The following is a 25,663-nucleotide window of genomic DNA, read 5'->3' as shown; positions in this document are numbered from 1 at the left end:
TACCTGGTCAAGTCGAAGTGAGGGTTTTTAAGGAGGCTTTGAGAAATGTTCAGAAAAAAACATATGAATTCAACCCCAGAAAAATAAACTGATACCAAGGGAAAATAGTCTATTTTAAAAAATTGATTTTAGGGAGAGATGAAAGGGGAAAGGAGGGAAAGGGAGAGAGGAAGGAATAGAGGGAAGTAGAGGTGGGGGAAGGAAAGGGAGGAGAAGGAGGAAGGGGGAGAGAAACATTAATTTGTTCATTCATTAGTTGATTCTTGTATGTGCCCTGACCCGGTATCAAACCCAGAAGCTTGGATGTATTGGGACGATGCTCTAACAAACTGGGCTACCTGGCCAGTGCTTGGGAAAATAGTCTTAACTGATGTTTTGAAACTGGCCATAGGAAAGGTTTGGAGAATGATCCTCTAGGCATGAGCTCTAAGAGCTCTGGACACGACTGGGAGTTTCAGCTGATCCAGTCTGGGCTTGCTGAGCCAGATGGCCTGAGTGACACCTGGCAAGTACAATGCAGTCTCTAGCAACATCAAGAGCAACAGTCCTTCAGCACCATCACAGAGTACTCTCCAGTGTATTATAGTTGTCCTTAAAGCTCTTCAATTCAAGGAAGTGCTTGGCACGTTTACTCTTCTGACTGGAGGGGAGGTATGTCACTTGGATGGTTGTTGGTGAAACTTCAGGAGACTGGGTTAGGTCTTTAGCTGCTGACTGATGTTGTCGCTGAGAGCTTCCACTTCGTGCTTTGACCCTGAAGAATAGAGAGGGCAGGTCATAGACAATGAGGACTAATGGAAAAATATGATCCAAGGCTCATCCATACTATAAATGTAGCATTAGCCACAAATGCTCTTTATCCCATTTCCATTTTATAAACTAGTTACTAAAATCCCATCTGATAGATTAGAAATATCACAGAAACCAATTTTCCCACTGAGTCCCTGCCTCTGGCCCAACCTTTTCATTTTGCTATGCTTAAAGAAAACTAGCCCTGGCCGGTTGGCTCAGCGGTAGAGCGTCGGCCTAGCGTGCGGAGGACCCGGGTTCGATTCCCGGCCAGGGCACACAGGAGAAGCGCCCATTTGCTTCTCCACCCCTCCGCCGCGCTTTCCTCTCTGTCTCTCTCTTCCCCTCCCGCAGCCAAGGCTCCATTGGAGCAAAGATGGCCCGGGCGCTGGGGATGGCTCTGTGGCCTCTGCCTCAGGCGCTAGAGTGGCTCTGGTCGCAATATGGCGACGCCCAGGATGGGCAGAGCATCGCCCCCTGGTGGGCAGAGCGTCGCCCCTGGTGGGCGTGCCGGGTGGATCCCGGTCGGGCGCATGCGGGAGTCTGACTGTCTCTCCCTGTTTCCAGCTTCAGAAAAATGGAAAAAAAAAACAAAAAACAAAAAAACAAAACTTAATTCTGCTGAGTCCTGATGTATGTATACTACTAATATACTCCCAGTCCAGAGAGAGCCCCTTGAAAATGGAATATCAAACAACATGAATAAAAGTAACCATTGAGTACTTATCACATATTAGGACATTAAACTTGGTACTTTCCCAAAATCTAATTTATTAACATCCCAATATTCCTAGATGGTGGTATCATCCTCATTTTGCAGATTAGAAAACTGAGGGTTCATTAAGTAACTTGCTTGAGGTCACAAAGCTAGTAAGTGCAGAAAGCTGGGATTCAAACTTAAGTTTGTCAGATTTCAGATCCTGTAACTATGTATTTTCACTATACCCTTTGAAACTTTCTAAAAGCTAGAAATCAGAGACTATGTTTTTGAAAAAATTGTAGTAAAACAAAATTTACGATCTTAACTATTTAAAAATGTTTACACTTTAGTGTTAAGTACATTTACACTGCTGTGCAACCAACCTCCAGAATTCTTTTCAGCTTACTAACAAATTCTCTATTAAACAACTCCCAATTCCCCCTTCCCTTCAGTACTTGGCAACTACCATTCTACTTTCTATCTCTATAGATTTGATTAGTCTGGGTATCTTAAATAAGTGGAATCATACAGTATTTGTCTTTCAAAAACGAACGATTTTTTTTTGTTTTTGTACTTCTCTGAAGCTGGAAACGGGGAGAGACAGTCAGACTCCCGCATGCGCCGACCGGGATCCACCCGGCAAGCCCACCAGGGGCGACGCTCCGCCCACCAGGGGGCGACGCCCTGCCCCCTCCGGGGCGTCGCTCTGCCGTGACCAGAGCCACTCCAGCGCCTGGGGCAGAGGTCAAGGAGCCATCCCCAGCGCCCGGGCCATCCCTGCTCCAATGGAGCCCCGGCTGCGGGAGGGGAAGAGAGAGACAGAGAGGAAAGAGGGGGGTGGGGTGGAGAAGCAAATGGGCGCCTCTCCTATGTGCCCTGGCTGGGAATTGAACCCGGGTCCCCCGCACGCCAGGCAGACGCTCTACCGCTGAGCCAACCAGCCAGGGCCAAAAACGAACGATTTTGAACAGGCCTCCTGCCTGACTCCTAGACCAAATCTTTTCCATTCTCTCCACATGTTCATTTTCATTACCATTGTAAATAGTTTTTACTAGGACTTTTTATCTTCAGGAACAAGATAGTTTATTTTTAGGGACAGAGAGAAGACAGGACAGACATACCCCTTATTGTTTGAGAATGATCCATATTCAACATAGCAGAAAACAGATGTATTATTTCTTTTCACGGCTGTTAACTTCTTATTCTAGATTGGCTTTCCTTTTTTACCATTTCATTTTAACATTTGCATAGACAACATACTGAAACTATATTAGTATATATTCAAAACATTCCCAGACAAGTCACGATTCCTCTCTTATAACACAAATATTCACCTGCTGACTCTCTAGTGATATCCTTTGTTTCAGAAATGGTTTCTAATGCTTAAAGTACAATAGTAATGAAAATGGGTGGCATTTAATTCTTATTTTTATCAGACCAAGACACTGAAGGAGGACACTGGGACCCTGGAAGAGAAGGAATCTCTACGCATTGAAAAACTTTATTTCTTTTTCTGACATGTTACTGAGCTGGACCAAAAAAGAAAAAAACAAAAACAAAAAACTCAAGAAAAAAAAAATGGTGCACAAAAAAGGAGAAGCTTCTCTTACTAGCTTATAAGGCAGCATCTGCTTTCTAATGTGACAACTCTTATGTTAGGATATTGTTCACATTGCTTTATGAAGGCCATCTCACTGTGGAAACAGTCCAGCACTACTATATTCTCTAATCAGTCCCCTTTGACATGTTCCCTTCTAAACTCACACTGTGGCCAGCTCAGTCAGGGCCTCCTGATAGCGCAGGTACTCTTTCTGGCCAAATACCTGAGGAAAAAGGAAGAAAGAGTAAAGATCTATTTTTCAGTCTTGAGATCCCTTTAGTACCTTGGAGGAAAAAGTACAGGGTCATCCAGCTTACCCCTGTCCCGTAACGGGCCGTCTCATAGCCATCCAGCAGGGTATCGATGAGGGCTTTGCGTACACCTTTGAAAGGAGTACTAGTGTTTCGAAGATCTAGCAGGTAGGAGCGAAAATTCTTGCCCATTAAGGAACGGGGATGCCGGCCGTCAGCATAAAATGGGATCTCTGAGGAGATAAAATAGCACAATGATATCCCATCTCCGATTTGTTAGTCTTTCTAGCTCATTTCCCAGACTTAGAAATGGGTTCAATGAATGAGTTGGAGAGAAATTCTAAATTAAGAAGACCAGAGATTCTTAAGAATTAAGACACAGCTCAGCTATGTCTGAGTTCAGTCATTTGGTGGTGGCATCACAACTAAGCCATACCAATTATACACAATAGTGTCTTCATCCTATTTACCCACCTACTTACCCATCCTGGCTTTAACGTATATACTATATTTTGGTAGAGAGAGAGTACATAAGACAATAGTCATAGAATTAAAAATGTTCAGCTTGGCTGGTGGTGGCACAGTGGACAGAGTGTTGACCTGGGATGCTGAGGTCCGAGGCTCAAAACCCCAATGTTGCCGGCTTGGGCGTGGGATCATCCATGTGATCCCATGATCGCTGGCTTGAGCAAGAGGTCACTGGCTCAGCTTGTGCCTCCTGGTCAAGGCACGTATAAGAAGCAATCAATGAACAACTAGTGATTCGACTACTAATTGATGATTCTCATCTCTCTCCCTTCCTGTCTGTCTGTCCCTATCTCTCTCATTTAAAAAAATCAACCAACGAGGCCCTGGCTGGTTGGCTCAGTGGTAGAGCATCGGCCTGGCGTGCGAAGGGTCCCAGGTTCGATTCCCGGCCAGGGCACATAGGAGAGGCGCCCATCTGCTTCTCCAACCCTCCCCCTCTCCTTCCTCTGTCTCTCTCTTCCCCTCCCGCAGTGAGGCTCCATTGGAGCAAAGATGGCCCAGGCGCTGGGGATGGCTCCTTGGCCTCTGCCCCAGGCGCTAGAGTGGCTCTGGTCGCGCAACAGACCAACGTCCCAGAGGGGCAGAGCATCGCCCCCTGGTGGGCATGCCGGGTGGATCCCGGTCGGGCACATGCGGGAGTCTGTCTGACTGTCTCTCCCCGTTTCCAGCTTCAGGGAAAAAAAAAAAAAATCAAAATAAACCAACGAATGCATAATAAGTGGAACAACAAATTGATGTTTCTCTCTCCCTTCTCTCTCTAAAAATCCATTTAAAAAAAAAAAGGAAAAAAAAATCCAGACTCTTCTGAGAAAAAATAATTTGCCTACATCATTTTTGTATGCAAAATAGCCACCCAGTACTCTCGAAATTCCTACTAGCCAGGGGTAGTGCAGAAGGACAAACTCTTAACATACATAAAGTGGGTTCCTCCCTCTCTTCCCCAAAAGAGTTTTCAGAATCCCAAATGGCCAGTCAAGTAGCCCTTACCAGAGGCACGGATGGCATCCAGAGCTTTCATCCTGTATAAATAGTTGTAGCAATCTGTTGAGAAAGAGTGGTCTCAGATATAACCCCTTAAGGTCTCTGAACTCCAACAAGCTAATAAACTGCCTCCTCACATGTCATATGCCCAAAAACAGAGGAGCCACAGTTGCTGGTTTGCCAGCAGCCATGTTACAACTCTGAGAGTAAAGGAATTCTGAACTTGCTCACTCAAGTGTTCTCTAAGAGCATGCCACATACTCTGATTTCCCTGGGTTTCCAGCTGTAGTAGTCTTGCATCATCATCTGCAAGGAGCTGAGGCTCATACTTGATATCCTGAACCTTGGATAGTCGAATATCAATCTCCTCTTTTAAGTCCTGTTTACATAGAAAAAAAAATATATAATCACTTGCCCTGTACTCTGCTTTCCATCAATCTGGAAATACAGCAGAGCAAAGCAGCAACCAAGACAATGGAAGCACAGAAACTGTTTATTTGACTAATGAAATTGCAAGATAAGACTCAAGAATTTAAAAATAGGCCCTGGCCAGGTAGCTTAATTGGTTGGAATGTGGTCCAGGTGCGCCAGGATTGTGGGTTTGATCCCTGGTCAGCATGTATGAGACAACCACTGAATGCATGGATGGGCAAAGCAGCAGGTTTCTCTTTCTCACAAAAATCAATAGATAAAAATTAGCCATGGCCAGGCAGCTCAGTTGGATAGTGCATTGTCCTCATACACCAAGGTTGCAGGTTATATCCCGTCAGGGCACATACCTGAATCAACCATTGAAAGCATAGTTGGAACAACAAATCAATCTCTTCTCCTTCTTTTCTATCTAAAACTCAAAAATAATTTAAATTAAAAAAATAAAAAAGAATTTAAAAATAGGATTGGGCCTAGCCTGTAGTGGCGCACTAGATAAAGCATCAACTTGGAACACTGAGGTCACTGGTTCAAAACCCTGGGCTTGCTCGATCAAGGCACAGATGAGAAACAAATACTATGAGTTGATGTCTTCTGCCTAAAATCAATAAATAAAATCTAAAAAAAAAAAAAGAATTGGGTTCTTTAAGAACTTCTCCAAATTATGTATCTCTTAGATATATATATATATATTTACATTTTTCCATGACTGGCTTGTAGTAGTGCAGTGGATAGAATGTCAACCTGGAATGCTGAGGTCATTGGTTCAAAACCCTGGGCTTGCACAGTCAAGGCATATACAACAGGTGATCAATGAAAAATTAAAGTGAAGCAACTATGAGCAGATAGTTCTTGTTCCCCCATCCCCAACCATCTGTAAAATCAATAAATAAAATCTTTTTTTTTTTTTAATTAAAAAAAATTTTTTTAAATAGAGACAGAGTCAGAGAGGGGGATAGGGAGACAGACAGACAGGAACGGTGAGAGATGAGAAGCATCAATCATCAGTTTTTTGTTGCAACACCTTAGTTGTTTATTGATTACTTTCTCATGTGCCTTGACCATGGGCCTTTAGCAGACCGAGTAACCCCCTGCTCAAGCCAGCGACCTTGGGCCCAAGCTGGCGACCTCGGGGTCTTGAACCTGGGTCCTCTGCATCCCAGTCTGATGCTCTATCCACTGTACCATCACCTGGTCAGGCAATAAATAAAATCTTAAAAAAAACAACCCCCCATTGATTTGAGAAGGGGACGAAGAAATATCAACCTGTTGTTCCTTTGCTGGTTGCTTCTCAAATGTGCCCTGACGGGAATTGAACCCAGAACCTTGGCAAGCTGGGATGACACTCTATCCACTGAGCCACTAAGCCAGATCTTTTAGCCTGCCAGCTCTACAGCATCAACATTATTTCTTTTCCTTATTTTTAACAAGCAGGACAGGGAGACGAGAAGCATCACCTCGTAGTTGTGTCACTTTAGTTGTTGATTGCTTTCATATGTGCTTTGACAGGGGGGCTCCAATTCAGCCAGTGACCTTGTGCTTCAAGCCAGCAACCATGGGATCATTTAGAAGATTTTATGCTCAAGTCAGGGACACCACACTCAAGATGGTGAGCCTGTGCTCAAGTTGGTGACCTCAGGGTCTCAAACCTGGGACCGCAGTATCACAGCTCAGCACTCTATCCACTGTGCCACCACCAGCCAGATTATTTCTTTCTTTCTTTTTGAGCAAGACAGGGAGAAACAGATGAGCAGTATCCTATTGCATTACTTTAGTTGTTCACTGACTGATTCTCATACTTGATCAGGGGACTCAAGCTAAGCCAGAGACCTTGGGGCATGTTATTGATCCCACACGCAAACTAGTAACCTGGGTTTTCAAACTTGGGACCCCAGCATCCCAGGTTGAAGAGCCACCACCCCACCCATCAGGTGCATCAACTTTACTTCTGACTTTTAGTTGGATTCAGAGGACTCCTGGTTGTTATAAAGAACTTTCTGGGCTGGGGAAAAAAAAAATAGCAATTGGAAGTCATTATCTACTCTAAAAATCTGTACGGAGGTCTGTATATGGCTTATAATAAGTTGGGGACTATCCTATCTATGGACCACAGGACTTCTAGAGGCTTTCTTTTAGAGCATATTTAATTTTTAAGTAGGTATTTCACATACATGGTACAAAAATTTAAAAAGGTACTGTGTCAGCCTTCATTTATCCAGAAGCAACCAGTTAAGTTTCATATTCATCTCTTTTAAGAGGGTTGCCAGAGCCCCAGCAAGTTTTGTTGTCACTTTTTATAAACTTCCATGTGAAATATATCATACACAGAACACATATATGTACAGTTTAAACAGTTATAAAATCACTAAGATGAACACCTGCACTGCCTATCCAGTTTATGAAATGGAATATTACCATGACTTTGAAGCCTTGTGTGCCCATCTCTGATTGAATACAACCCTCAATTTTGATTTGCAAGTCTTCATTTTCCTCAGTTTTATCATGTCACCTGAAACAAGTTAACTTTGCCTGGTTTTGAACTTTATACAAATGGAAAAACTTTTTGAATTCCTCTATAACCTGTTTTAAAATTTTAAGTAGCCCTTATTGAGAGTGAATTTACACCCAATACAATGCATCCATCTTAAGTGTATAGACTGTTGGCCCCAGTCCATTTGCTCAGTGCATAGAGCGTTGACCCTGGGTTTGATCCCTGGTCAGGGTATACATGACAATCGACCAACTGCTTCTCTTCCCCTCCCTGTCCCCCTTCTCTCTCTCTTCCCCTCTCATACTGGCTCGATTGGTTCGAGTGTCCTGGGCACTGAGGATAGCTCAGTTGATTTGAGCATCACCCCAGATGAGGGTTGACAGGTAGATTCGGGTTGCGGCACATGTGGGAGTCTATCTCGCCTCCTCTCACTTAAAAAAAAAAAAGTGTGCAGACTGTCAAGTTTTGACAAATATACTCAACCACCATTCCAATCAAGGTATAGAACATTTCCATCACCCCAAAATGTTCTTCATACCCTTTTGGAATCAACCTCCCCTGCTGGATAACATTGATATGCTTTCCATCAACATAGCTCTGCCTGTTCTAGAATTTCACATAAATGGAATGGAATCATATTGTGCGTATTCTTTTGAGAATGGCTTTCCTTCATTCAGGATTTTTGGAGATTCATTCACTTTTGCACCTTACATTCATAATATTTGGAGATTCATTTGTGTTCATGTATTTATCTGTACAAGGGGCCCTCAGGTTACAACAGTCTAAACATACGATGTTTCAAATTTACAACGCTCACTCCCATAAAAACTTAAAAAAGAGGCCCTGGATGGTTTGGCTCAGTGGTAGAGTGTCGGCCTGGCGTGCAGGAGTCCTGGGTTCGATTCCCGGCCAGGGCACACAGGAGAAGTGCCCATCTGCTTCTCCATCCCTCCCCCCCTCCTTCCTCTCTGTCTGTCTCTTCCCCTCCTGCAGCGAGGCTCCATTGGAGCAAAGTTGGCCCGGGCGCTGAGGATGGCTCTGTGGTCTCTGCCTCAGGCACTAGAATGGCTCTGGATGCAACAGAGCAACGCCCCAGAGGAGCAGAGCATCGCCCCCTGGTGGGCATGCCAGGTGGATCCCGGTTGGGCGCATGCGGGAGTCCGTCTGATTGCCTCCCCGTTCCAACTTCAGAAAAATACAAAAAACAACAACAACAACAACAAAAAACAAACTAACTTAAAAAATTTGAGCCGTGTTTTGGCTTACACTCTTAGCATCGTACTTACAGACTAGATGGGCAAACTAGTTTGGTTGCACTCGGTAGAATATGCAGTAAAGCGGTATGTTTATGTTTTTATGTTCTAGATCAGTGGTAGTCAACCTGGTCCCTACCGCCCACTAGCGGGCGTTCCAGCTTTCACAGTGGGCGGTAGCGGAGCAACCAAAGTATAAATAAAAAGATAGATTTAACTATAGTAAGTTGTTTTATAAAGATTTATTCTGCCAAACTTAGCAAAAATCTGACATAAAGTACTTGGTAAGTAATTATTATTATATATAACTCTGCTTTATAAATTTTATAAAGTAAAGTTACTTCCCTACTTTATAAATCACCATTACTGTGGAACCAGTGGGCAGTTAGAAAATTTTACTAACAGAGATACAAAAGTGGGCAGTAGGCATAAAAAGGTTGACTACCCCTGTTTTAGATTATGGTTTTACAACTGTGATAGGATAGATAAGTGACTTAGGCTAGGGTATGTTTTCACTTACACCAAAATCCGGGTTACATCACTGTTGTAGGAACAGAACTGTTGTGTAACCCAACGACCCCCAGAACTTTGCTTTCCTTCTCATAGTATTCCAGAATACAAATATATAATTATATAGCTACTTTCAAGTAGACATTTGGATTAACAATATTTTTAAGTACTACAAACCATGCTGCTATGAATAATCTTCTACATTTCTTCTGGTACACAAGCAAAAATTAGTTTCTCTATGGTAGAAGTGGGATGTGCATTAGGTACATATGCAATCTTACTAGATAATACCCAGTTATTTTCTACAGTGGTTCAACTAATTTTTACTTCTACCCACAATGGATGAGAAATTAGGTAAGAGAATTTTTAAAAGCAAAAAAACCCTTAATTTCATCTAGTCCAGGAGGTTCCTAATAGTTTTGATTGGCTCATGATATTCTGGAAGCTAATCCTATATCCCTCTTATGGGAGGCAATAGGCATTTGGAGAACTGAGGCAATGTGGAAGGAGCACTGTTGATGTTTCTGGCCATGGCATCTTCCTTGAGGTTTCCCATTAAATATATTAGCAAAGAACAAGGAGTTGAGGACTACCAACACTGGTTAATGAATAGCACTGGTCTAGGAGTTTAGAGTTGTGTACTAGCTCTAGCTTTCCCACTAACCTGCTTTACACTTAAATTAAAAAAAGAGTACCTAACATGCGTATGCCCTGGCTTGACAGTGAACAAAACTGGTATGATGCCTGCATTCTTGAAGCTTACAGTGTAGTGGAAGAGAGAGACATTAACAAATAGAAAATCAAACCTAAGTGAAAATTTGTGATAAAATGCTATATAGAAAAAACCTGGAGACGAATGAGAAAACGAAGAAGACCCATTTTAAATAGGTAATAAGCACTCCTCTTTGGAGGAAATAATATTTAAACTAAGATCTAATATCAAACGTGCTACTCAAATGAAGACCAGCAGAAGATCATTCTAGGTCACAGTAACAGTACATGTAAAAGTGGGAAATTAAACCACAGTAGCTGGCTCCCAGTGATCAAGGGAGAACCATACAAAGGTAGGTTGGTAAAGGCAACAAGACCCTTTCACCCAGAAGTGGAAGAGAAAAACAGTTGGATAGGGGTGGTATAGGTTATCAAGAGCTCTGATTTAGACATATTCAGTGTGACATGCCTATCAGGCATCTAAGTGTTGGGCAGTGGGATAGCAAATATGGAACTCAGGAAAGAGGTTTTGGATAAAGATAAAATTTCACCAGTAGATAAATAACTAGGCCAAAGAAAGAAAGGCAATTATTTAAGAGAATGTAGACAGAGACCACTTGTTTATCTACTTTCTTAAATGTCTATGGGTAAACTTTCATTTTCTTAGGTTTCAGTTTCTACGGTGAATGTTGAAACTACGTGACTTTACGGAGCCTTTATAAATCTCAAGTTCTGTTAAGGCAACTCTCCTCATTGTGCTGGGGCTAATTTTAAACACCCTAACCCCATCCTAAAACAAAATTTAAAAAACCAAACAAATAGAAAACACTAGCTAGTTTGAGTTGCACTGGGAAACACCTTAATACAAAAGTTTGGGGTTTTAATTCAAGCCCTTCATTCTGCAAATGCAAAAACTGAAGTTCCTGGGTAAGTTACATGATGTGCCACAGCAGTGCGCGGGAAAACCAGGCCCGAAGCTGACTGTTACTGCTCAATCCACTAAGGTAAAGCACGTGGTTAAGGGGCTTAACGTCATTTCTAAAGGCAAAGGAAATCTCATTCTGGGCCCTAACAGATCTGGAAAACCACGTCTGTCTAGTGCCTTAAGGACCTACCTTGGGGGCATTGTGTCCCACGGGGACGTGAGGTCCCCTTCGGGATTTCATTGCAAAGCGCATGATTTGCCTCTTCACAAAAATAAATAGCAGTACAAACACCTGTCCAAAAGATATGAGAGAAGAATCTTAAATAAAGACAGTGGAGGAAAAAAAAGGCATGCCTTCATTTCACATCTCCAGATTCAGGCTCTTCGGGGAGGCTTCCGGAGTATAACTTTGGGCAGCAAGGCCATCAGAAATGGGGTGGTTAAAAGGAAGCCGGTAGCCCGGCGCCGTGGACTGCCTGTTTCTCAGGGTTCAGAGGGAGGCAGGGGCGGGGCAGTGCGAGCCGGTGACTTATGCTCCCAGGTACTCTTGGGATAGGAGTCAAAACCCAGAAAAAGCGCAGGTGAGTGGGCGGAGAATGAGGACAGGGATCTGATCACCAGGAGGGGCTCTAATGGGTCACAGGCAACGGCAGGAATGGGGTAGGGGAATCTCCTCACCAGGCTCCCGTAGGCCATCACCAGCACGACATTCACCCCCGACAGCCAGTTACTGCTGGACGCCATGGCCTCCCCACCCCGCGCAGAACTGCTCCGGTTTACCCGGCTGCCCTGCCTCGTCAGCCCGGGCTCCTCCGAGGCAATGGCGCCTGGGTTCCCTGAAGCTCCCCGGCCATTTCCCTACGGGGAAAGTCCAAGACTGACCCAACCAGAAAACATGGCGGATGGGGGAGGGGGAGAACAGGGAAAGAAGAACGACTGCTTCCCGCTTCCCCCAACACGTGACTTAGACACGCAATGGCAACCGGGAGCGCCGAGCGCGGAGATGCGGAACTACGCCAGTAAGAGGAAGCGAAGGCCACCCGTACGTCACGTGGTGGGGTGTGGCCGCCGTGGAGGAGGCGGGGGATGGGGTGGGGCGGGCGGTCAGGGCCGGAGTGAGGTGTCTCGTGGCGAAGCGGCACGCGCACGTTTGCGTGCGCGCCCCTTTTGCGTCACGTGCTGGGGGACGCAGGAAGGCAAGTGGGAGGGGGTAGATGCGAGAGCGAGCGCGAGAAGGAAAAGGAGGGATGGGGGCGGGGAGGAGGGAACCTTATATCACGTGACAGGGGCGGCGCGGCCCGGGTGTCAGTGTGGAGGAGACTGAGGTAAAGTTGGGAGCGCAGCGGCGTTGGCGGCGGCAGCGGCAGCGGCAGCGCGGCGGGGCCGGGTATTGTCCGCGGCCCCTTTAAATCCGCGATCCCCCTTTTACCCTCCCTCCTCTCTCCTCTACCCTTGCCGCGTCCCCCTCCCTTGGTAGGCCACCACCCCCCCGCACTGTGTGTTCCCCCACTGTACACCCTCCCCCAGTCGTGCGAACCCTGGCTACCCCCCCACATCGGCCGCCGGAGGTTTTGTTTATGGTTGGGTTCGCGGCCTAGTGGGCCTCACCAGAGCCGGGGCCTCGATTTGGGAGCGTGGCCGGGCGGGGCTTGGGGCAGCCGGAGGGGGGGGCATGCGGCTAGATCCTGAGGTGGGGGAGAGCGAGAAAGCGTGAGCGAGCGAGGCCTGTGCCCCGCCTGAGGTAGGGCCCTCTCCGTCCCGGCTGGTGCCTGTGGAGAAGACGAGGGGGCCTCCTCCTTTTTCCACCCTCTGTGGGCCTCTTCTGATCGGGATCCGGTCTGGTTTGGGGGTGGTGGACGGGAGGGAGGGTGATGGGGTGGAGTTGCCCCAAACTCCCCCATGTGGCCCTCACTTTGGAGTGCAGGGGATTAAATTGTTCCGGGTGGGAGGTAAGGAAGAGATGTGGCGCCGCTGAGCGGGGTGGACCTCCCATCCTCCACGCGTGGGCTTGCGTCCTCTCTTCGTTTCAAGCTTCTTTGTCAGCTCCTGTTATTGCCCTTCTTTCTTTCTCACCGCCCCAGCTCTTGGAATATATTTTTTGCTGCTGTCTTTAGCTTTCTGTTGTCCATGCTGTAGTTTGGGGTACCCCTAACAATCATGATGTTATTTGGGAAGCGGGACATGGAGGCCCCCATCGGGTGCATTACGCCTAAGGGACGTCATTAGAGCACTGGGGTATATTGTTCACTCTTTTCATAATGGGACAGAAATTCCAAATTCCTTAAGAGCCTTCACCCTGTGGGCAGTCCCTAATTTTGCCTTGCAAACTGATGTCACAAATAAGAGGCTGCTCCTTTCCACGGTTCTTGAAATGTAGCCACCTCTGGTGTAGGATGTTGTGGAGAGAAAAACACCACAGTAACAGGCGTTTTTGTCGTTATTGTTACCGTGTTTTGCCTTTGACTATCCCAGATTATTAGATGTGGAAATCCTTTTTTGTGTTCTCCCCGTCCACCTCCCATCATCCATATCTTGCTTTGGGGTTATTTGATGTAATATAACTTGTTGGGAGGTGATGAGGGTCAGTGACAACCAGCATTAGTAGAGAACTGATACGTTTTGGTTGTGTATGGGTTGATAAAATTGCTTTGAGATCCTACACCATTGTCCTTAAAGATTAGACCCTGCCAGTAATTATTTCCGTTGTGAACAGGAAGTATTTTTGGCATGTAAACTAATGATGAAAGGCCTTAAAATATACTGTTTTGTTTTTGATGTTTAAAGCCCCTCGTTAAACATGTCCTAACTGGGGAGTACTTAAAATTTAAAAAATTAGATTCAAGTTGATGGGGAAGGGGATGAAGCGATAGGGGAATTAGTTGCTCTGTTAGAGGTAGTAAACCTTACTTACCCAATTAAGCTTCAGAGTTTCTGAATGTTTCTCAAATTAGATTGTAAGCTCCCTGAGGGCAGCAACCAAGTCATATTACTTTTGTATTTCCTAAAGTGCTGGACACAGTAGATACTCAATAAATACTTGTTATTAATTTTTTTCTGTAAAACTTCTCTGGCTATTTTTTTAAGTAGCTGGTTTTCAAAAAATGGTCAAAAGGCACTCCTGTGTTTAAATCTGTATTTGTTTCCACACCAGTCCCTTGTTCTCCAATACTTCTCACCTCTTTCCTTTAAACATTTTTTTTTTAAGAAAGAGTATTTAACAAGATTCCTCACCTCCACTGTGGTAACTCTGGGTATGTGTCTCTACTTGCTACTAAAAGGCTGCTAATTCTGTGCCCTCCACTTATCCATCCCAGATCACTTACCTGTTGCTCAGTATTACTACCTAGGTGGTAAAATTTTCATAGTCACATTTTTCAAAGCATTTGTAAGAGAAAAATAGAAATTAATAGCAGGAGTGATCAGGAGGATTTTTTTCTCCTTTTCCTGTGTGATTATGTGGCTTTCAAGATGACTTTTAATTTATTTACATTGATTGGTACAGTATATGCAGTCCATATAGCTAGCTAGTCGTGTAGTTCATAGCTGTAGTGTAAATCATGCTCACAAATTGAAATCATGTGGAGTAGAAAGCAGTTAATAGTTGTAACTTACAGGACTGGGTATCCCCATATTAGAAACTACATCTTAGAACCAGTTATTAAGCATAACAGTTTTCCTCTCATTTTTTCCCCACTTTTATTTGAATCCAGGGATACTTGGTTAGTCAGCACTATTTTTTTTTTTTGTTGCAAATTAAATGTATAAATGACTGTAATACCAGCAGGGAAACTGGACTACTGTTTAGCAAATAATTCTGTACTATCTAGAAATAGTAATAGGTTTTTATGTGCTCACACATACGTAGGGGAGAGGTAAAAACGGTTTAAAAAATGGTTTAAAATTAGTCCCTTAAAACATCTTGGTGATAGAAGATGTAGAATTTTTAATTCTTAATGACTACATAAAAAAAAACCCCACAACTGTGCAACCTATTGACCCAACTGGTTGAAGAATTTATCCACAAGGTAGTCAGTTTTGTTTGTGACCGAAGAGATAGTGGAATTTACTTTCTTAATAACCCTTGCATATTTCTTTAGGAGTCCACCTTGCCCCTCCCTCAAATCCAGCACTGTATTCTGAGCAATCTAGAATTACCCTGTATAAAGTATTAACCATTATAAATGTAGAGCATAAAAGTATAAATTTGTACTCTTTGGCAGGGAATAAAACAGTGCAAAATAACCTTATTTTGAGTAATCCATCATATATGGTGAATATTTTCTTGGTTGACTAAGTGCAGCAGCTGAGCTTATATTATAAAGCAAAGTATGAATGAAGAGAACTTAAATTCTATACATGCTTTGCTTATTAGAAGTATTTTAACAAAAACTATTCTGGTTTGGGGAAGGTTCTATGTATTCTGTGTCTCTTTAAAAACTCAGTTATCTTGCCCTATAATAATTTCTCAAGTTTAGAATGATTTCCCAGAAGCCCTTTCTTCCAAATAAAACTTTGTGCTAGATGATTGGGATTTGAAATAAATTTGGGATTTTCTGTATACTAAGGTGAGTTTTAGAGGGTAATTGTAATTCTGTTTTCTTAAAATTGTGGATTAGGAGAGCAACAGAAGCAGCTGCAAAAGCAATGTGTTTAAGTTATTATCTAGGGAACTGAGATTGTGGGCAAAGTCACCAGGGCTAATACATGCCTTATGGAAGGCAATGGAAGGCCCCACAACATGTTGAAAGATAGAAACTTAAAAGGAGAAAGAGGCTACACTTGAGCTTGTGCTTTTCCAAGTGATGGAGGTCACATGCAACTTAAGTTAAAGCGTTGTAAGGCAGGTAAGGCTGTTTTCATAGGTGGTTTGAGTACAGTATTTAAAATTTTTTTAAATTTGGAGTATAGATTTTCTTTCTGGAAGACTATATATTTATCCCTGCAGGCTTTGATTATCATTTTTTATGTCAAAGGTACTTTAGATAGTTTTACCTATATAGAAGGCTCTTGATTAACATTGTTTTGTTTACTATCAAGATAGCAAAATTTCTCAAAACCTGCTTATAGGGGACTAGTAACCAAATTGTGCCCATAACTTAAAAAAAATTAAATTATCAATGTGCTTTATACATTTCTTATTATATAGAAATGGATTAACAACCGTAGTTCTGTAAGGAATTTATCAAACTAAATGTGTCTTATGAACAGTTGAATCCTCTTGGTTTGTTTCTTAGAAGAAATGAAAGTGTTCAGTGAAGGTGCTGATGAAAGAGAGGCTGAAAACATTTTGCACACATTTAATATCTAAACTTTTTTTTAATCTTTCAGTATTCTACTTTGTAAATACTGTTATTTGTATATACTGTAAATGATGACGTCGGTGGGCACTAACCGAGCCCGGGGAAACTGGGAACAACCTCAAAACCAAAACCAGACACAGCACAAGCAGCGGCCACAGGTAAAGAACCCAAGAGTTAGGGATCCATGGGTAGCCTTGCTGGTTGATTTTTTTGTTTTTTTGCTAGTTGATTCTGGTTTCTGTTCAGTATAGCATCATTCTTTGCTTTGGATTATTGATTTGGGTTCTTATTTTCCATTCTTTGAGTTTGTTTTTATTTTATTTGGGGCCTGGTAACTTAATGACATGCTGTAATATGCTTCCTTTTTTTTTTTTTTTTTTTTTTTTTTTTGGTATTTTTCTGAAGTTGGAAACGGAGAGGCAGTCAGACAGACTCCTGCATGCGCCCGACCGGGGTCCACCTGGCATGCCCACCAGGGGGCGATGCTCTGCCCATCTGGGGCATTGCTATGTTGCAACCAGAGCCATTCTAGCGCCTGAGGCAGAGGCCACAGAGCCATCCTCAGTGCCCGGGCCAACTTTTTGCTCCAATGGAGCCTTGGCTGAGGGAGGGGAAGAGAAAGACAGAGAGGAAGGAGAGGGGGAGGGGTGGAAAAGCAGATGGGCGCTTCTCCTGTGTGCCCTGGCCGGGAATCGAACTCGGGACTCCTGCACGCCAAGTCGACGCTCCACCACTGAGCCAACTGGTCTGGGCCCTTCCATTTTTTTAAATACTGAATTATGAGGCTTGGAAAGAATGGCTATTATGCTCTGGATCTCTTAAGATAACATTTCCCTTGTTTCATCTGGATTTTAGCAATACATTTCTTATTCCTTAGACCTTCTACCTTGACATCTCTCTGGCCCACCTTTGTCTTGCCACCTTTCCTTTGTTCTTCTTTTTCCTAACTTTCTTTCCCTTTTTTTTCTTTCTTTCTTTTCTGGTTTCATTGAAGCCTAATCTGTATTTCCATTTCCATGAGGAGTTAGCATCTTTACAATTTTCTTTCAAAATTAACAAGTGAGACACCGTAGAGTATTGTTCAGTTTGTTTGTTTTTTTATGGTAGACAAAGAGAGGGACAGATAGTGACAGACAGACAGGAAGGGAGAGAGATGAGAAGCATCAATTCTTCATTGCGGCACCTTAGTTGTTCATTGATTACTTTCTAATATGTGCCTTGATGGGAGGGGCGGCACCAGCAGAGCTGGTGCAACCCTTTGCTCAAGCCAGTGACCTTGAACTTCAAGCCAGCAACCTTTGGACTTAAGCCAGTGACCATGGGGTCCTATGATCCCATGCTTAAGCCGTTGACCCGCACTCAAGCCGTTGACCTCGGCGTTTTGAACCTGGGTCCTTTGTGTCCCAGGCTGACACTCTACCTGACCACTACCTGGTCAGGCGAGAATTGCTCAGTTTTAAGAAGTAAATTAGCCTCCGGGTACTGAGGTTTAATAGGGTTTTTTTTTTTAGTTTTAGTTTTTAAGTTTGGTTTAAGTATGATGTTTTCTATTACCAGTTTGGAATTGGTTGGTATCTAATGTGAGTGAGTTAACTTTTCATTTGGTTACGGTCAGGTAAATTGACTATGTAATACTAGAACTTGATTCATTTTTCTTTGACTTTTCCTTCCAAGTGAACTCCTAGCAGAATTTTAGTACTTAAGTAGATTTGTATCTCAATTGGGACAGTAAAATTTGTGATATCTTATAAACATATACTGGATACTCAAAAGGTATGCTGAGCCTATTTATCCTCAGACAGCCCTAGGAATAGAGGATGGCATTGGTCATTGCAGAAACAGGAACAAGGTTTGTTTACACATGACTTTGCAACTACATTAATGTGAATTAAGGTGCAGATGTTTCAAAGTGGTGCTGTGATCCCAATATGAAAGCCTCTTTAACTTTATGGTGAACATAAATGAAAAAAGTTTCCTGCTTTTTTAGAAATTATAGTGAAATTAGTGGCAGCTCTACTCTTTTTTTTTTTGTCATTGTGTTTTATTACTTGGCTATTTATAACAAGGAGAAGGAAATTGAGGTGGGAGGTAAGGATGTTGTTGACTATATAGGTCCCTCTTATTTCTTTAAACTGTTTTCTGTTGATCATACTTTTCTGAACTTGTCTGGATTCTCAGGCCACTGCGGAACAAATTCGACTTGCACAGATGATTTCGGACCATAATGATGCTGACTTTGAGGAAAAGGTGAAACAAGTGAGTGTATTGCTAATTTGCTGTAAGCTATGGGAAGAAACATCAGGATTAATGCATAGATGCCTACCAGGGTACCTCCTACTATAGATAGTAAAAGAGTCATGACCTGAAAAATTCTAGGTTAAGCCAATAAATAAGTGCTTTTATTGTCTGATTTACTGTACGCCTTTGGACACATACCTTGTTCAGAGGTTTTATCTTAATTTTAACCTGTTCTTTAATGAATACCTTTGTTGATGCCATTTATAGCAACTTTGAGCCATTTTGGCATCTGTGAAATGTAGAAATTCATGGTATGCTGAAGCCTCTGTGTGTGTCTTGGGGTTTGATTATTAGAAGCTGTATTGTTTGATTGCTTTGTATATAAATTCTTTTGACCCATTTTTGGTCACAGATATTTTGGTTTTAGAACTAGAATACCAGAATTCTGCCTATTTTTCTTTTTTTTTTTTTTTTTCATTTTTCTGAAGCTGGAAACAGGGAGAGACAGACAGACTCCCGCATGCGCCCGACCGGGATCCACCCGGCACGCCCACCAGGGGCGGTGCTCTGCCCCCCAGGGGGCGATGCTCTGCCCATCCTGGGCGTCGCTATATTGCGACCAGAGCCACTCTAGCGCCTGAGGCAGAGGCCACAGAGCCATCCCCAGCGCCCGGGCCATCTCTGCTCCAATGGAGCCTTGGCTGCGGGAGGGGAAGAGAGAGACAGAGAGGAAAGCGCGGCGGAGGGGTGGAGAAGCAAATGGGCGCTTCTCCTGTGTGCCCTGGCCGGGAATCGAACCCCGGTCCTCCGCACGCTAGGCCGACGCTCTACCGCTGAGCCAACCAGCCAGGGCTATTTTGCTTTTATAAACCTGATTCTTTCAAACTCAGGTGGTATTTTCTCTTTACCTATTTTCTTTGGGGGTGTACAGGCTTATTCATGATCACTGTGATGTTTCTTTTTCAGTTGATTGATATCACAGGCAAGAATCAAGATGAATGTGTCATTGCTTTGCATGACTGCAATGGAGATGTCAACAGAGCCATCAATGTTCTCCTGGAAGGAAACCCAGATACGGTACAGTGCTAATAAAGTATTCTAGAAAGTGGGTCTCTGGTTGAGGATAGTAATAGTCTAAAAATAGCAAATGGGGTAACTCAACTTAAAGTAGAGTAGCTTCCTCTCCAAATAGAACTGGAAACTACTTTGGAAATTGTTGCTGCCAGGTATAAATACATAAAATTAATGTATGATAAATAGGAAAAACAAAATTAGTCTCTTCTAATTGGCCTGGAATAAATTAATTCATTCTAGGCTAGTGACTGTTTTTAGGACTGGATTAGTCTGAATTAGAGGTACCATTTTATAGCTTGGCTGCTAATCATGGAAGATTTCTGCTCACCTTTTTTATTGCTATTGAGCAAAGTTATAAACTACTGGATTCTGATTTCAGCACATTCCCATCAGTATCAGCTTAGCCTTTTCCAGTACCTTTCCATCATGTGAATTTACTTCTGTTGTGGTATTCGAGAAGAAAACTTTGCAACCTGTTGACCATCCTGGAGATGATATAGGGATATCTTGGAGGAGCTCTTGCCCTAGAATTTAGAGTTTCTTTCACTTCTTTCTCTCCTTCCCACTTAAAGAGAATCATGTGTTTTTTTGTGCTTGTCTTAATCATTGTACCAAATTGTAAGTGCCTTAGCAACAGAGATTCTGCCTTACTAACCTTTGGGATGTTTCTGCAGTGCTTAGTAGAGAATGTTTTTTAAATGAGCAGTGTATCATTTTGATGTCATTTTTATTATTTATGTTGTCATACACTGGGGACTTTTGGTTGGGATAGATAGCCAGAGTTTATTCCTTGAGTGATCAACATACTGATTTTACAGTGTCACTTGATCTAAATGTTAGAGGTTTGTCAGGTTCCTTGAGACAATAGCAAATCATGGTGGAAAACTTTTTTTTTTTAGGATTGAAGCATTTTTATTTATTTATTTATTTTATTTTTATTTTTTTTCTTTCTGAAGCTGGAAACAGGGAGAGACAGTCAGACAGACTCCCGCATGCGCCCGACCGGGATCCACCCGGCACGCCCACCAGGGGCGACGCTCTGCCCATCCTGGGCGTCGCCATGTTGCGACCAGAGCCACTCTAGCGCCTGAGGCAGAGGCCACAGAGCCATCCCCAGCGCCCGGGCCATCTTTGCTCCAATGGAGCCTTGGCTGCGGGAGGGGAAGAGAGAGACAGAGAGGAAAGCGCGGCGGAGGGGTGGAGAAGCAAATGGGCGCTTCTCCTGTGTGCCCTGGCCGGGAATCGAACCCGGGTCCTCCGCACGCTAGGCCGACGTATTTATTTTTTTTGTGTGTGTATTTTTCTGAAGCTAGAAACCGGGAGAGACAGTCAAACAGACTCCCGCATGTGCCAGACCGACCGGGATCCACCCGGCACACCCACCAGGGGTCGACGCTCTGCCCACCAGGGAGCGATGCTCTGCCCCTCCGGGGCGTTGCTCTGTCACGACCAGAACCACTCTAGCGCCTGGGGCAGAGGCCAAGGAGCCATCCCCAGCGCCTGGGCCATCTTTGCTCCAATGGAGCCTCGGCTGCGGGAGGGGAAGAGAGAGACAGAGAGAAAGGAGAGGGGGAGGGGTGGAGAAGCAGATGGGCGCTTCTCCTGTGTGCCCTGGCGGGGAATTGAACCTGGGACTTCTACACGCCAGGCCAACGCTCTACCACTGAGCCAACTGGCCAGGCCGAAAACTTTTTTTTTTTAAGGTGGAAAACTTTTTATCATGGAATTTAAATTAGTGGCTTTTCCTCTTAAAAAGTGTTGTCCTTAGTTAGATTTTACATTATTTTTAGTTAGATTTTATTTGAAAATTATTCTGACTCTGGCCAGTTTGCTCAGTCAGTTAGAGCATCATCCCGAAATGCCAAGGTTGTGGGTTCAGTCCCTGGTCAGGGCCTACACTGGAAGCAACTAATGAATGCACAGTGTACAACTAAGTGGAACAAAGAAATTTCTTCATTTTTTCTTTTTTCTTTTCTTTTCTTTTCTTTTCTTTTCCTTTCTTTCTTTCTCTCTCTCTCTCTCTCTCTCTCTCGCTCTCTTTCTTTCTTCTTCTCCCTCCCCCCCTTTTTCTCTTCCTCCCCTCTCCCTTCCTCTTTCTGTTTCTCTAAAATCAATCACTAAATCAGTGGTTCTCAAACTTTTTGAAGTTGGGGCGCTTTTAATATCCTGTAAATAATTGTAGGCGCACTATATACAAATTTCTGAGAAATATGTTATAATAAGTCAAATATTAAAGAAAAAATATAAAGTTTAAGAGTGCTTTTATGGTAAACAAAATAAATACGACAAAATTAAATTTATTCTAATATTAAAAAACATTTTTTGTTACAATTTTTGAGTTATGCTTTATAAAAGAGAGGGGCTAAAAATAAAATAACAAAGTTATCTTTTTATATATATAGATACATCCTTAGTAAGATTTAGTAAATTTGGCAGGTCCCGGCGCATATGTGTTAAGTTTTTCATTCTTGTGTTTATGAGAAACATGAGTCTGATGTGTCCTAGCAGTTTCTTCAATGTTTGGGCATATATTCAAAAGACAAACTCTCATTTCCTCGTCAATACATTGAAGAATTCCTCTCTTTTTACTCTTGTGTTGAGTGCAGAAAACCCCCACCATACATATCATCTTAACTTTACACTAAAAGTTAGAAGAAACTTGCCTCCAGTCTTTCCAGGGAACATGGTGGGTAGTATAAACAATCCAGCACCACAACTTAACAGCCTTTTGCAACCTAATCAGGCAAGTGAGGTGGGAGGCTGGGCAGACTGTCAGCTTACAGCCAATTCCTCACACCTCTGTCCCCCCAAAATCTAAACTCCAAAAACCCTATTGGGTTTTTGGTCCCCAACAGGCACATATTTCTCTGGAATACCATAGGATGCACCTGGAAATCTTCTAGGGCACACCAGTGCGCCCTGGTGCACACTTTGAGAACCACTGCGCTAAACAATAAAAAGAAAACATTATTGCCTGGACAGTCATAATGGTGCCTTTGGGTCATTTTGAATTTACTCTCGAATAATTGTCTCAAGATTTGGGTGGGGGGGTGGAGAAGTGGGACTCAGGCTTTTTAAAGTCTAATTTTTTTTGCACAAGTTATATTTTGTTTCGTTTTCCAGCCTCTTCTGCCTAGTGCTTCAAGAATGAACTTCCAGAATACCAAAAAAGAAAATAAACTGGAGAATGTAGGCTTATGCCACAAATAAACCTAACCACTAATGAAATCAGTGGAAAGTAAAGTCAGCTAGTAGGGATGTTAGATGTATTTGGGTGGGCAAGATTATATCAGAAAACTGGAAGTATCTTTGAGAAGATCATAGTAGTTCTATTTCCTTATAGAAGTTATCTGGTGGGGGGGGGGGAAGGGATCTAATGCCAGCAGCTGATGTATACCATAAAGGGAGAAGATGGCAGGTTTCTGAAACTTGCCAGGTTTTGAGATAGACTAGCAAAAACTCTAAAATCGAGCTTTTTTTGAGTTGTTTTTCAGAATATCTGATGCAGATTTAGCTATAGGGTTACAATAACTTCTGAATTGAAGCCTCTGTGAGCATAAAATGAACCACTAGCTATAATTCAGAATCAGCTTGTGTTGTAAGAGTAGGCAACAAGAAGCTGCCAAGTCCTACGTGGATCTTTTTTTATTTAAATTATAACTTTTTTTTAATTCTTTTTTTTTATAAATAAATTTTTATTTTAATGGGGTGACATCAATAAATTAGGGTACATATATCCAAAGAAAACATGTCCAGGTTATCTTGTCATTCAATTCTGTTGCATACCCATCACCCAAAGAGAGATTGTCCTCCGTCACCTTCTATCTAGTTTCTTTTCCCCTCCCCCTCTCCCTCCTTCCCTCCCCCCGCCCTCCCCCCCCCCAACCACCACACTCTTGTCCATGTCTCTCAGTCTCGTTTTTATGTCCCACCAATGTATGGAATCCTGCAGTTCTTGTTTTTTTCTGATTTACTTTTATTTCACTCCGTATAATGTTATCAAGATCCCACCATTTTGTTGTAAGTGATCCGATGTCATCATTTCTTATGGCTGAATAGTATACCATGGTGTATATGTGCCACATCTTCTTTATCTGGTCTTCTATTTTTTTTTTTACAGTGATTAAAGCCTTTAAGCAAACTCTTGGCCAATACATTAAATTATTACTTTTGTAAACTATTGTAGACTTTAGAATATATAGATATGTTTTTGCTATAATTTTAGTTTTTAACTTTTATTTATTCTAGAGAGAGACAAACATCGATTTGTTGCTCTACCCATATATGGGTGCATTAGTTGATTCTTGTATGTGCTGTGATTGGGGATCAAACCCACAACCATGGCATATTGGTATGATGCTCTGAGCAGCTTAGCTATCTGGCCAGGGCCTTTACTATAATTTTAAATTTGTTGAACTTAAAAACGTCAAAAATTAGTTAAAATATATAGTGCCTGAAATTTACTGTTGTAAACATTTTTAAGTGTATAACTCAGTGGCATTAACTACATTGACAAAGTTGTATAATCATTATTACTCTCCATTTTCAGGAGTTTTTCATTTCTCAGACTGAATCCAAAATGGGTATTCTGTATTATTAAATAAAAACTCCCCTTTTCCCCCTCCTGTCAGCTCCTGGTAACCTCTTCTGTTTTCATGAATTTGCATATATTAGGTAAAATATTTGTCCTTTTGTGTCTTTTTTCACTTAGCATAATATTTTGAAGATTCATAATTGTGTATTGTGTCAGAATTCCACTTTTTTGTAAGGATTGGTAATCTAATGGATGCTACGTTTTTATTCATTCATCCATTAATGGGCACCTGGAATTATTTGGAAGTGTAGGTACCATAGTATCTTATTTCCTGACTATTTCAGCACGCTTCACTTAAAGAAGTACGCTCTTTTATATGACCACAATATTATTAACAACCCTGAGAAAACAGTAATTCTATATTATACGTAGCTCATGTTCTTGAAAGCTGTCCAATATTAGATAGCTATTGCTGATCACCGGGACCATTGTTGTTTGGGTTATATGGTAACTAGGATAGTAAAGATGTATTGTTTCTCCTGGAACTTTTATTTATATATATTTCCTGAAAAAATATGTGTAAATCAAGGTATGTGTATGTTTAAAACTTTTAAGTTTATAAAACTTTTTTTTTTTTCCTGACCAGGCGGTGGCGCAATGGATAGAGCGTCAGACTGGGATGCAGAGGACCCAGGTTCGAGACCCCGAGGTCGCCAGCTTGAGCGCGGGCTCATCTGGGTTGAGCAAAAGCTCACCAGCTTGGACTCAAGGTCACTGGCTTGAGCAAGAGGTTACTCGGTCTGCTGAAGGCCCACGGTCAAGGCACATATGAGAAAGCAATCAATGAACAACTAAGGTGTTGCAACACACATTGAAAAACTAATGATTGATGCTTCTCATTTCTCTTCATTCCTGTCTGTCTGTCCCTGTCTATCCCTCTCTCTGACTCACTCTGTCTCTGTGAAAAAACAAAAAAAACAAAAACAAAACTTTTTTTTGGTGGCAGAGATATAGAGTCAGAGAGAGGGACAGATAGGGACAGATAGGAAGGAAGAGAGATGCGAAACATCAATTTTTTGTTGCAACTCCTTAGTAGTTCATTGATTGCTTTCTCATATGTGCCTTGACCGGGGGTCTACAGCAGACTGAGTAACCCCTTGCTTGAGCCATCAACCTTGGGCTCAAGCTGGTGAGCTTTGCTCAAACCAGATGAGCCTGTGCTCAAGCTGGCCACCACGGGGTCTCGAACCTGGGTCCTCTATATCCCAGTCCGACGCTCTATCCACTGCGCCACCGCCTGTTCAGGCAAAACTCATTTTCTTGAGGAATAAGACTATAAAGCTTATTTT

The 25,663-nt window shown here is 42.7% G+C and overlaps 2 protein-coding genes across 21 annotated transcripts in view; one reads left to right on the top strand and one right to left on the bottom strand.

The window, feature by feature from the left end:
- Positions 1–84: 84 nt before the first annotated feature.
- Positions 85–12,090, bottom strand: C2H1orf43 (chromosome 2 C1orf43 homolog). Of its 4 annotated transcripts, none has more exons than XM_066262026.1 (7): positions 11,847–12,084; positions 11,359–11,460; positions 5,081–5,228; positions 4,856–4,909; positions 3,407–3,573; positions 3,254–3,312; positions 85–754 (listed from the first exon to the last, which is right to left on the bottom strand). In XM_066262026.1, the coding sequence occupies exons 1-7, from the start codon at positions 11,910–11,912 to the stop codon at positions 559–561; spliced, it is 792 nt and encodes a 263-aa protein (XP_066118123.1). In that variant the 5' UTR covers positions 11,913–12,084; the 3' UTR covers positions 85–558. The 4 variants fall into 4 exon arrangements, with proteins under 4 accessions (XP_066118123.1, XP_066118124.1, XP_066118126.1 ...); XM_066262027.1 differs by having other exon boundaries at positions 5,111–5,228; positions 11,847–12,082; XM_066262029.1 differs by lacking the exon at positions 11,359–11,460 and having other exon boundaries at positions 11,847–12,090.
- Positions 11,728–25,663, top strand: part of UBAP2L (ubiquitin associated protein 2 like) — a 51,680-nt gene continuing 37,744 nt past the window's right edge. For 12 of the 17 annotated variants that reach the window (XM_066262021.1, XM_066262020.1, XM_066262015.1 and 9 more), the window contains exons 1-4: positions 12,473–12,555; positions 16,497–16,626; positions 18,647–18,724; positions 19,673–19,783. In XM_066262021.1, the coding sequence (XP_066118118.1) occupies positions 16,537–16,626; positions 18,647–18,724; positions 19,673–19,783 (279 nt within the window). In that variant the 5' untranslated portion in view covers positions 12,473–12,555; positions 16,497–16,536. Of the gene's footprint in view, positions 11,750–12,188; positions 12,211–12,385; positions 12,642–12,887; positions 12,910–16,496; positions 16,627–18,646; positions 18,725–19,672; positions 19,784–25,663 lie in introns of those variants that run through there. The other 5 variants (XM_066262009.1, XM_066262011.1, XM_066262007.1 and 2 more) reach the window with 5 other exon arrangements.

The sequence above is a fragment of the Saccopteryx bilineata genome, chromosome 2 (genome assembly GCF_036850765.1).
Source record: "Saccopteryx bilineata isolate mSacBil1 chromosome 2, mSacBil1_pri_phased_curated, whole genome shotgun sequence".
Classification (NCBI taxonomy): domain Eukaryota; kingdom Metazoa; phylum Chordata; class Mammalia; order Chiroptera; family Emballonuridae; genus Saccopteryx; species Saccopteryx bilineata.
The sequence above is the reverse complement of the archived record's forward strand: the minus strand, read 5'-3'. Positions and strand labels throughout refer to the sequence as shown.

What these genes read in the sequence shown, in the direction of transcription:
- C2H1orf43 (XM_066262026.1), bottom strand. Translation starts at nt 11,912, where the DNA reads ATGGCGTCCAGCAGTAACTGGCTGTCGGGGGTGAATGTCGTGCTGGTG. An exon ending in GGATGCCATCCGTGCCTCTG is followed by an intron (nt 3,574 to 4,855) that starts GTAAGGGCTACT and finishes TTATCTCCTCAG; the next exon opens with AGATCCCATTTTATGCTGAC. An exon ending in CTGACTGAGCTGGCCACAGT is followed by an intron (nt 755 to 3,253) that starts GTGAGTTTAGAA and finishes TCTATTCTTCAG; the next exon opens with GGTCAAAGCACGAAGTGGAA.